At 46.9% G+C, this 12499-nt stretch overlaps 1 protein-coding gene across 1 annotated transcript in view; it reads right to left on the bottom strand.

Annotated features, from left to right (window-relative positions):
* Positions 1 to 7353: 7353 nt before the first annotated feature.
* The window catches only part of LOC106563928 (solute carrier family 46 member 3), a 16213-nt gene continuing 11067 nt past the window's right edge, over positions 7354 to 12499 (bottom strand). The window contains exons 4-5 of the mRNA XM_045690260.1: positions 12159 to 12315; positions 7354 to 8472 (exon numbers count right to left, since the gene is read on the bottom strand). Coding sequence (XP_045546216.1) covers positions 8355 to 8472; positions 12159 to 12315 — 275 coding nt within the window. The 3' untranslated portion in view covers positions 7354 to 8354. The remainder of the gene's footprint in view (positions 8473 to 12158; positions 12316 to 12499) is intronic.

The following is a 12499-nucleotide window of genomic DNA, read 5'->3' as shown; positions in this document are numbered from 1 at the left end:
AGAACAGAACGGGGATTGTAGACTGCATAGAACAGAACGGGGATTGTAGATTGCATAGAACAGAACGGGGATTGTAGACTGCATAGCTCAGAACAGAACGGGGATTGTAGACTGTGTAGTTGAGAACAGAACGGGGATTGTAGACTGCATAGAACAGAACGGGGATTGTAGACTGCATAGAACAGAACGGGGATTGTAGACTGCATAGCTCAGAACAGAACGGGGATTGTAGACTACATAGAACAGAACGGGGATTGTAGACTGCATAGAACAGAACGGGGATTGTAGACTGCATAGAACAGAACGGGGATTGTAGACTGCATAGAACAGAACGGGGATTGTAGACTGCATAGAACAGAACGGGGATTGTAGACTGCATAGAACAGAACGGGGATTGTAGACTGCATAGAACAGAACGGGGATTGTAGACTGCATAGAACAGAACGGGGATTGTAGACTGCATAGCTCAGAACAGAACGGGGATTCTAGACTACATAGCTCAGTGGGAGGGGGGGGGGGGGATTCTATGGCTCCATTATCCTGTGTAGGTCTCTGGACCGAGTGCACTGTGACTGAACCAGAGATGGAAGAGGAAGCGAGACGTCATTTTTTCCTGGTTCAATGGAAGTCAGTGAATGAAGTCGACCAGATCCAGCTGCTTTCGTATTGGTGTCTATGGAAGAACCACCCTTTAAAGATGAATGTAATAGATTTTTATTTTCCTCCAATGGTAAACGGCCTGAGTGAACTATCTGTCTTGTTTTGACATTATCGATCATAGTCTGCCGCTGGAAAAACGTATGTGTTATGGCTTTACACCCCCTGCTGTAATGTGGATAAAGAGTTACTTGTCTAACAGAACACAGAGGGTGTTCTTTAATGGAAGCCTCTCCAACATAATCCAGGTAGAATCAGGAATTCCCCAGGGCAGCTGTCTAGGCCCCTTGCATTTTTCAATCTTTACTAACAACATGCCACTGGCTTTGAGTAAAGCCAGAGTGTCTATGTATGCGGATGACTCAACACTATACACGTCATCTACTACAGCAACTGAAATGACTGCAACAGTCAACAAAGAGCTGCAGTTAGTTTCAGAATGGGTAGCAACGAATAAATGAGTACTAAATATTTCTGAATCTAAAAGCATTGTATTTGGGACATATCATTCACTAAACGCTAAACCTCAACTAAAACTTGTAATAAATTATGTGGAAATTGAGCAAGTTGAGGTGACTAACCTGCTTGGAGTTACCCTGGATTGTAAACTGTCATGGTCAAAACATATTGATACAATAGTAGCTAAGATGGGGAGAAGTCTGTCCATAATAAAGCACTGCTCTGCCTTCTTAACAGCACTATCAACAAAGCAGGTCCTACAGGCCATAGTTTTGTCACACCTGGACTACTGTTCAGTCGTGTGGTCAGGTGCCACAAAAAAGGACTTAGGAAAATTGCAATTGTCTCAGAACAGGGCAGCACGGCTGGCCCTTGGATGAACACAGAGAGCTAATATTAATGATATTCAAGTCAATCTCTCCTGGCTGAAAGTGGAGGAAAGATTGACTTCATCACTACTTTTATTTATGAGAGGTATTGACATGTTGAATGCACCGAGCTGTCTGTCTAAACTACTGGCACACAGCTCAGACACCCATGCATACCCCACAAGACATGCCACCAGAGGTCTCTTCACAGTCCCCAAGTCCAGAACAGACTATGGGAGGCGCACAGTACTACATAGAGCCATGGCTACATGGAACAATATTCCACATCAAGTAACTGTCGCAAGCAGTAAAATTACATTTAAAAAACAGATAAAAATACAGCGGGAACTGTGAAGCAACACAGACTTTGGCACAGACACACGCATACACACACACACGCATACACACACACACACGCATACACACACACACACACACACACACACACACACACACACACACACACACACACACACACACACACACAGTGTGTTGTGAAATCCGTGAATGTATTGTAATGTTTTTAAAATTGTATAAACTGCCTTAATCTTGCTGGATCCCAAGAAGAGTAGCTGGGGTCCAGCAAATACAAATACAAATCTTCATTTAAAATCCACCATGTTCACTTGAACTATAAACTGACTGGCAGCAGCTAATGGGGATCCATAATAAATACAAATACACATACAAATACAAATCTTAATTTAAAATCCTCCATGTTCGCTTGAACTATAAACTGACTGGCAGCCATTTTCCCCCAACTGCCAACTGTCTGACAGCTGTTGCTATGACGATCAAGATGTCATATGATAATTTGCCTTGTTGTAAATTCACCTTATGTAGCCCTGCCAACTTGACTCACTTCCTGATTGAATGCTGTTGTTTTCAAACTTCCAGTCCATTCTGGCCCGTTGGCACACAGCAAACCCAGGGATGAGTAGTTGATAAATATAAATTACATTCGTCAAAAAATAAATGAACTGCACAGAATCTGAAAGATATATTAATACTCTTTTGAGGAAAATTATTTAAAAAATATGTAAATGTTTGTTTTCATGTAGTAGGATGCCGACGTTAGCGTTGTTAGCATTCCCATAGCCTCAACATGGATGGTTAGGTAGCTAGCGTTTTTAGACTATTCAATCTAAAGCCGAAGCGTTACAGATTCCGCCATAGAAATGTAAAGATAATTTATGATTGAGACGAAATATTACGTGACTGCAGTCTCAGCGAAAACGTGAACATTGCCTTTAAATTTCACTCACGCTAAAAAGCTAAATATCCACAATGCGGATTGAATTAAGCCCTCTATTTAATTATAGTTATCCACACCAGCCTGGTCTCATAGACTAGACGTAACATAGCAAACCTTAAATCCGGGACTCTTATATGAGTATGATATGTTATGTTTGGTTACATAAGGCACAATGTGAAAGTCTAACAACCCAAAGGGTTTGAATCTCATCACAAACAGCTTTCGCTAATTAGCAACTTTTCAACAACTTAAGCTACTTTGCAACTACTTAGCATGTTAGCTAACCCTTCCCCTAACCTTAACCCTTATAGCTAACCCTTCCCCTAACCCTAACCTTAACCCTTATAGCTAACCCTTCCCCTTCCCCTAACCTTAACCCTTATAGCTAACCCTTCCCCTAACCTTAACCCTTATAGCTAACCCTTCCCCTAACCCTAACCCTTATAGCTAACCCTTCCCCTAACCTTAACCCTTATAGCTAACCCTTCCCCTAACCTTAACCCTTATAGCTAACCCTTCCCCTAACCCTAACCCTTATAGCTAACCCTTCCCCTAACCCTAACCTTAACCCTTATAGCTAACCCTTCCCCTAACCTTAACCCTTATAGCTAACCCTTCCCTTAACCTTAACCCTTATAGCTAACCCTACCACTAACCATGAACCCTTATAGCTAACCCTTCCCCTAACCTAACCTTAACCCTTATAGCTAACCCTTCCCCTAACCATAAACCCTGATAGCTAACCCTTCCCCTAACTTTATCCCTTATAGCTAATCCTTCCCCTCCCTAACCTTAACCCTTATAGCTAACCCTTCCCCTAACCCTAACCTTAACCCTTATAGCTAACCCTTCCCCTAACCTTAACCCTTATAGCTAACCCTTCCCCTAACCTTAACCCTTATAGCTAACCCTTCCCCTAACCTTAACCCTTATAGCTAACCCTTACCCTAACCTTAACCCTTATAGCTAACCCTTCCCCTAACCCTAACCTTAACCCTTATAGCTAACCCTACCCCTAACCTTAACCCTTATAGCTAACCCTAACCCTAACCTTAACCCTTATAGCTAACCCTTACCCTAACCTTAACCCTTATAGCTAACCCTTCCCCTAACCTTAACCCTTATAGCTAACCCTTACCCTAACCTTAACCCTTATAGCTAACCCTTACCCTAACCTTAACCCTTATAGCTAACCCTTCCCTAACCTTAACCCTTATAGCTAACCCTTCCCCTAACCTTAACCCTTATAGCTAACCCTTCCACTAACCATGAACCCTTATAGCTAACCCTTCCCTTAACCTTAACCCTTATAGCTAACCCTACCCCTAACCATAAACCCTGATAGCTAACCCTTCCCCTAACCTTATCCCTTATAGCTAACCCTTCCCCTAACCCTAACCCTTATAGCTAACCCTTCCCCTAACCTTAACCCTTATAGCTAACCCTTCCCCTAACCCTAACCTTAACCCTTATAGCTAACCCTTCCCCTAACCTTAACCCTTATAGCTAACCCTTCCCCTAACCTTAACCTTAACGTAACTCCTAACCCTTCCCCTATCCCAAACCCAGCGGTTCCCAAACTAGGGGTCGCCTGATATGAAAATGGAGTTGCGGGACATTTTCCAAAATCCTGTTAAAAAAATGTTTCATGATTATCTCTCAAAATCATTTAATGTGGTTAACCTTAAAAATCTAAATTAAAATGATTAAAATCTAAAAGAAACATTTCAACAAGAGAACGGCGGTAGATTGTGTAAAAAGGCCGCACTTGACCGTTGCACTAGAATCATTCCCGCGGTGAATGGCTAGGCCCGCTACGCTATGAAACCACACACTGTTGAATCATTCCCACGGTGAATGGCTAGGCCCGCTACGCTATGAAACCACACACTGTTGAATCATTCCCACGGTGAATGGCTAGGCCCGCTACGCTATGAAACCACACACTGTTGAATCATTCCCACGGTGAATGGCTAGGCCCGCTACGCTATGAAACCACACACTGTTGAATCATTCCCACGGTGAATGGCTAGGCCCGCTACGCTATGAAACCACACACTGTTGAATCATTCCCGCGGTGAATGGCTAGGCCCGCTACGCTATGAAACCACACACTGTTGAATCATTCCCACGTTGAATGGCTAGGCCCGCTACGCTATGAAACCACACACTGTTGAATCATTCCCACGGTGAATGGCTAGGCCCGCTACGCTATGAAACCACACACTGTTGAATCATTCCCACGGTGAATGGCTAGGCCCGCTACGCTATGAAACCACACACTGTTGAATCATTCCCACGGTGAATGGCTAGGCCCGCTACGCTATGAAACCACACACTGTTGAATCATTCCCACGGTGAATGGCTAGGCCCGCTACGCTATGAAACCACACACTGTTGAATCATTCCCACGGTGAATGGCTAGGCCCGCTACGCTATGAAACCACACACTGTTGAATCATTCCCACGGTGAATGGCTAGGCCCGCTACGCTATGAAACCACACACTGTTGAATCATTCCCGCGGTGAATGGCTAGGCCCGCTACGCTATGAAACCACACACTGTTGAATCATTCCCACGGTGAATGGCTAGGCCCGCTACGCTATGAAACCACACACTGTTGAATCATTCCCGCGGTGAACGGCTAGGCCCGCTACGCTATGAAACCACACACTGTTGAATCATTCCCGCGGTGAATGGCTAGGCCCGCTACGCTATGAAACCACACACTGTTGAATCATTCCCACGGTGAATGGCTAGGCCCGCTACGCTATGAAACCACACACTGTTGAATCATTCCCGCGGTGAATGGCTAGGCCCGCTACGCTATGAAACCACACACTGTTGAATCATTCCCACGGTGAATGGCTAGGCCCGCTACGCTATGAAACCACACACTGTTGAATCATTCCCACGGTGAATGGCTAGGCCCGCTACGCTATGAAACCACACACTGTTGAATCATTCCCGCGGTGAATGGCTAGGCCCGCTACGCTATGAAACCACACACTGTTGAATCATTCCCACGGTGAATGGCTAGGCTCGCTACGCTATGAAACCACACACTATTGCAGACACGTTGATATTACCGGCCGCAATTGATATGGTGAAAACAACGAGCGGGGAGGCAGAAGCACAGAAACTCACATTAATACCTTTGTCAGATAACACACCACGGAATTGCATATTTAAAAAAAAAATTTAAAGTAACATTTTCCGCAAGTTATTTACGTTTTGCCAAATGTAATTTATGTTTAATGTCATCACCAGCTGTGTCAATGCACCGGAAGCTGAAGGACAACTGCAACAAATTCAATGCTGGTGGATAAAAGTAGACAGTGTAAATGAGAGCTCAATAAAAAGCTAGCTAGCTATAAAAAAAAAAAAAAGTAAAGTGTACACTCAATCAGATCAAGTGTTAACCGTCGATAGCAGACGTCTGTATATCAGATGTTTTGGTATACTCGGAGGTGGAACTGAGTTAGAGTCATCAAATCGGTGAGCAGCTGCTCGTTCGATCACTGTCACGAGGACTTTCCCCAATCACATTAGAAGTTCAGAAAAGAGAAAGTGAAAGGATCAAATAGAACAACAACAAAAAAACCATTAAATTAAATATGGAGGATTTTATATTATTATAATGGAGGCTATAGTGTTGTCTTCATTTCTTTATAGCGGGTCATGATTCGTATCAGCGATTCTGTTTTGTTGAAATGTTCTTATCGGATCCCTAGGTGATTTGGTTGTTCTATTTCTGTTGTATGCGAGTTGTTACCCCCCCCCCATGAACAAGGCAGTTATAACCCACTGTTCCCCGGGTAGGCCGTCATTGAAAATAAGAATTTGTTCTTAACTGACTTGCCTAGTTAAATAAAAGGTTAAATTGTGTAATTTGGGTGAACTATCCCTTTTGTATGGTGGAAAAAGTCAAATTCCACTGAGTGTTGTTTACTCAATTATTCTGTATTGTTTTACAATTCTACAATATATAATATTTAGCTGACATTTTAGTCAAAAGAGATTGACAGTTATTCATGCATTCATATTTTACAGAAGGGTTATTATTACAGTTATTCATGCATTCATATTTTACAGAAGGGTTTTTATTCACTTTCACGCTGGGTTGACCAATCAGATGAGTGTTTTTTTATGTCATCAATCATTAAGCTACAAAAGGGTCAGCTCACACAGTGTGGTAGCTGTAGTGTGGTAGCTCAGTGTGGTAGCTGTAGTGCGGTAGCTCAGTGCGGTAGCTCAGTGCGGTAGCTGTAGTGTGGTAGCTCAGTGTGGTAGCTCAGTGTGGTAGCTCAGTGTGGTAGCTGTAGTGTGGTAGCTCAGTGTGGTAGCTCAGTGTGGTAGCTGTAGTGTGGTAGCTCAGTGTGGTAGCTCAGTGTGGTAGCTGTAGTGCGGTAGCTGTAGTGCGGTAGCTCAGTGCGGTAGCTGTAGTGCGGTAGCTGTAGTGCGGTAGCTCAGTGTGGTAGCTCAGTGTGGTAGCTGTAGTGTGGTAGCTCAGTGTGGTAGCTCAGTGTGGTAGCTGTAGTGTGGTAGCTGTAGTGTGGTAGCTCAGTGTGGTAGCTGTAGTGCGGTAGCTGTAGTGTGGTAGCTGTAGTGTGGTAGCTCAGTGTGGTAGCTCAGTGTGGTAGCTCAGTGTGGTAGCTCAGTGTGGTAGCTGTAGTGTGGTAGCTCAGTGTGGTAGCTGTAGTGTGGTAGCTGTAGTGTGGTAGCTCAGTGTGGTAGCTGTAGTGTGGTAGCTCAGTGTGGTAGCTCAGTGTGGTAGCTCAGTGTGGTAGCTGTAGTGCGGTAGCTGTAGTGTGGTAGCTCAGTGTGGTAGCTGTAGTGCGGTAGCTGTAGTGCGGTAGCTCAGTGCGGTAGCTATAGTGTGGTAGCTCAGTGTGGTAGCTCAGTGTGGTAGCTGTAGTGTGGTAGCTCAGTGTGGTAGCTGTAGTGTGGTAGCTCAGTGTGGTAGCTGTAGTGTGGTAGCTCAGTGTGGTAGCTCAGTGTGGTAGCTGTAGTGTGGTAGCTCAGTGTGGTAGCTGTAGTGTGGTAGCTCAGTGTGGTAGCTGTAGTGCGGTAGCTGTAGTGTGGTAGCTCAGTGTGGTAGCTGTAGTGTGGTAGCTGTAGTGTGGTAGCTGTAGTGTGGTAGCTCAGTGTGGTAGCTCAGTGTGGTAGCTCAGTGTGGTAGCTGTAGTGCGGTAGCTGTAATGCGGTAGCTCAGTGTGGTAGCTGTAGTGCGGTAGCTGTAGTGCGGTAGCTCAGTGTGGTAGCTATAGTGTGGTAGCTCAGTGTGGTAGCTCAGTGTGGTAGCTGTAGTGTGGTAGCTGCAGTGTGGTAGCTCAGTGTGGTAGCTCAGTGTGGTAGCTGTAGTGTGGTAGCTGTAGTGTGGTAGCTCAGTGTGGTAGCTCAGTGTGGTAGCTCAGTGTGGTAGCTGTAGTGTGGTAGCTCAGTGTGGTAGCTGTAGTGTGGTAGCTCAGTGTGGTAGCTCAGTGTGGTAGCTCAGTGTGGTAGCTGTAGTGTGGTAGCTCAGTGTGGTAGCTGTAGTGTGGTAGCTGTAGTGTGGTAGCTCAGTGTGGTAGCTCAGTGTGGTAGCTCAGTGTGGTAGCTGTAGTGTGGTAGCTCAGTGTGGTAGCTGTAGTGACTGTCCACAGCTCTCTGTCTCCTCCTCTTCCTCGTCATCATCAGCTGTTAGTCGACTGGCCTCTTCATCCTTGTCCAGACGCAGACACATTACCACCCTGGAGACAGACAGACAGACACATTACCACCCTGGAGACAGACAGACACATTACCACCCTGAGACAGACAGACACATTACCACCCTGGAGACAGACAGACAGACACATTACCACCCTGGAGACAGACAGACAGACACATTACCACCCTGGAGACAGACAGACACATTACCACCCTGGAGACAGACAGACAGACAGACAGACAGACAGACAGACAGACAGACAGACAGACAGACAGACAGACAGACAGACAGACAGACAGACAGACAGACAGACAGACAGACAGTAACCTTAGTTACTGTTACTAGCCAGCCTCCACCCAGTACCCTGCCCTGAACCTTAGTTACTGTTACTAGCCTCCACCCAGTACCCTGCCCTGAACCTTAGAGACTGTTACTAGCCGGCTACCACCCAGTACCCTGCCCTGAACCTTAGTCACTGTTACTAGCCAGCCTCCACCCAGTACCCTGCCCTGAACCTTAGTTACTGTTACTAGCCAGCCTCCGCCCAGTACCCTGCCCTGAACCTTAGTTACTGTTACTAGCCAGCCTCCACTCAGTACCCTGCCCTGAACCTTAGTTACTGTTACTAGCCGGCCTCCACCCAGTACCCTGAACCTTAGTTACTGTTACTAGCCAGCCTCCACCCAGTACCCTGAACCTTAGTTACTGTTACTAGCCAGCCTCCACCCAGTACCCTGAACCTTAGTTACTGTTACTAGCCAGCCTCCACCCAGTACCCTGCCCTGAACCTTAGTTACTGTTACTAGCCTCCACCAGTATCCTGCCCTGAACCTTAGTTACTGTTACTAGCCAGCCTCCACCCAGTACCCTGCCCTGAACCTTAGTTACTGTTACTAGCCAGCCTCCACCCAGTACCCTGCCCTGAACCTTAGTTACTGTTACTAGCCAGCCTCCACCCAGTACCCTGCCCTGAACCTTAGTTACTGTTACTAGCCAGCCTCCACCCAGTACCCTGCCCTGAACCTTAGTTACTGTTACTAGCCAGCCTCCACCCAGTACCCTGCCCTGAACCTTAGTTACTGTTACTAGCCAGCCTCCACCCAGTACCCTGCCCTGAAACTTAGTCACTGTTACTAGCCAGCCTCCACCCAGTACCCTGCCCTGAACCTTAGTTACTGTTACTAGCCAGCCTCCACCCAGTACCCTGAACCTTAGTTACTGTTACTAGCCAGCCTCCACCCAGTACCCTGCCCTGAACCTTAGTTAGTGTTACTAGCCGGCTACCACCCAGTACCCTGCCCTGAACCTTAGTCACTGTTACTAGCCAGCCTCCACCCAGTACCCTGCCCTGAACCTTAGTTACTGTTACTAGCCAGCCTCCACTCAGTACCCTGCCCTGAACCTTAGTTACTGTTACTAGCCGGCCTCCACCCAGTACCCTGAACCTTAGTTACTGTTACTAGCCAGCCTCCACCCAGTACCCTGCCCTGAACCTTAGTTACTGTTACTAGCCAGCCTCCACCCAGTACCCTGAACCTTAGTTACTGTTACTAGCCAGCCTCCACCCAGTACCCTGAACCTTAGTTACTGTTACTAGCCAGCCTCCACCCAGTACCCTGCCCTGAACCTTAGTTACTGTTACTAGCCTCCACCAGTATCCTGCCCTGAACCTTAGTTACTGTTACTAGCCAGCCTCCACCCAGTACCCTGCCCTGAACCTTAGTTACTGTTACTAGCCAGCCTCCACCCAGTACCCTGCCCTGAACCTTAGTTACTGTTACTAGCCAGCCTCCACCCAGTACCCTGCCCTGAACCTTAGTTACTGTTACTAGGCTCCACCCAGTACCCTGCCCTGAACCTTAGTTACTGTTACTAGCCAGCCTCCAGCCTCCACCCAGTACCCTACCCTGAACCTTAGTTACTGTTACTAGCCAGCCTCCACCCAGTACCCTGCCCTGAACCTTAGTTACTGTTACTAGCCAGCCTCCACCCAGTACCCTGCCCTGAACCTTAGTTACTGTTACTAGCCAGCCTCCACCCAGTACCCTGCCCTGAACCTTAGTTACTGTTACTAGCCAGCCTCCACCCAGTACCCTGCACTGAACCTTAGTCACTGTTACTAGCCAGCCTCCGCCCAGTACCCTGCCCTGAACCTTAGTTACTGTTACTAGCCAGCCTCCACCCAGTACCCTGAACCTTAGTTACTGTTACTAGCCAGCCTCCACCCAGTACCCTGCCCTGAACCTTAGTTACTGTTACTAGCCAGCCTCCACCCAGTACCCTGCCCTGAACCTTAGTTACTGTTACTAGCCAGCCTCCACCCAGTACCCTGCCCTGAACCTTAGTTACTGTCACTAGCTGGCTACCACCCGGTACTCTACCCTGCACCTTAGAGGCTGCTGCCCTATGTATGTATGTACTGTACATAGATATGGAATCACTGGTCACTTTAATAATGTTTACCTACTGTATTCCTCACTTCATATGTATCATCTGTATTGCAGTCCAGGTTAATCTTGTTAAACTACCTTGTACACATATTTTCTATTCAGAAACTGTCCATAATATCTATACACACTATCACATAGTACATACAAAACCCATGACAGTCTAAGCCCAGTCTAAGCCCAGTCTAAGCCCAGTCTAAGCCCAGTCTGAGCCCTGTCTGAGCCCAGTCTGAGCCCAGTCTGAGCCCAGTCTGAGCCCAGTCTAAGCCCAGTCTAAGCCCAGTCTAAGCCCTGTCTAAGCCCTGTCTAAGCCCTGTCTAAGCCCAGTCTATGCCCAGTCTATGCCCAGTCTAAGCCCAGTCTAAGCCCAGTCTAAGTTATTAGCCCATACAAATGCATTGAATAACAGATAAACTACATGAAATTTAACCCCTTATTATTGGCACTGAACACTGTCCATATACCATTCATTTTTTTCAACTGGTTCCTGGGGGGACCTTCAGACGAGTCTTCTTTGGGGGGGGACGGGGACAGGGGGGGTCGTAGAGCAAAACGGAGAACGTAGAGCTTCGGACATCGACTCCAGGGGGGCTTCGGACATCGACTCCAGGGGGGCTTCGGACATCGACTCCAGGGGGCTTCGGACATCGACTCCAGGGGGGCTTCGGACATCGACTCCAGGGGGCTTCGGACATCGACTCCAGGGGGGCTTCGGACATCGACTCCAGGGGGGCTTCGGACATCGACTCCAGCGGGTTTATTTATATTTCTGACTCTGACATTGCTCATTGTAATATTTCTATATTTCTTAACTTCTCTTTCTTTACATTTTTTGGGACTCGTGTGTATTGTTTTATATTGTTAGGTGTTACTGCACTGTTGGAGCTAGAAACATAAGCATTTCGCTACATCTGCAAAATACGTGTACAGCGACCAATACAATTTGATTTAACTTTGATTTATTTTGATCCCTGACCCATTATTTTGTTGACTGACCCATCCAATCAGAATGGTTGAGTTGACTGACCCACCCAATCAGAATGTTTATGTTTTCTGACTTGGCCAATCAGAATGGTTGTGTTGACTGACTTGGCCAATCAGAAAGGTTGTGAGGACTGACCCATCCAATCAGAATGGTTGTGTTGACTGACTTGGCCATTCAGAAAGGTTGTGAGGACTGACCCATCCAATCAGAATGGTTGTGTTGACTGACCCATCCAATCAGAATGGTTGTGTTGACTGACCCATCCAATCAGAATGGTTTTGTTGACTGACTCACCCAATCAGAACAGCCGGTATGAGTGCGATGGCTGAAGCCAGCAGGAAGCTGAATCCAGGGAACCAGGAGACAGTGGAGGCGTAGGTACTGCTGAACACGGTGATCCCAACACCAATACTCAGCATCTCCACGAACGCTACACAGGCAAACACTGCACCTGGCGACAGGACAGGACACAGTTCTGGAGTTTACAGGCAGCTAACCTAGTGGTTAGAGTGGAGGGGCGGCAGGTAGCCTAGTGGTTAGAGTGGAGGGGCGGCAGGTAGCCTAGTGGTTAGAGTGGAGGGGCGGCAGGTAGCCTAGTGGTTAGAGTGGAGGGGAGGCAGGTAGCCTAGTGGTTA

Source organism: Salmo salar, chromosome ssa11 (genome assembly GCF_905237065.1).
Source record: "Salmo salar chromosome ssa11, Ssal_v3.1, whole genome shotgun sequence".
NCBI classification, from domain to species: domain Eukaryota; kingdom Metazoa; phylum Chordata; class Actinopteri; order Salmoniformes; family Salmonidae; genus Salmo; species Salmo salar.
This window is presented reverse-complemented; position numbering and strand designations above follow the sequence as displayed.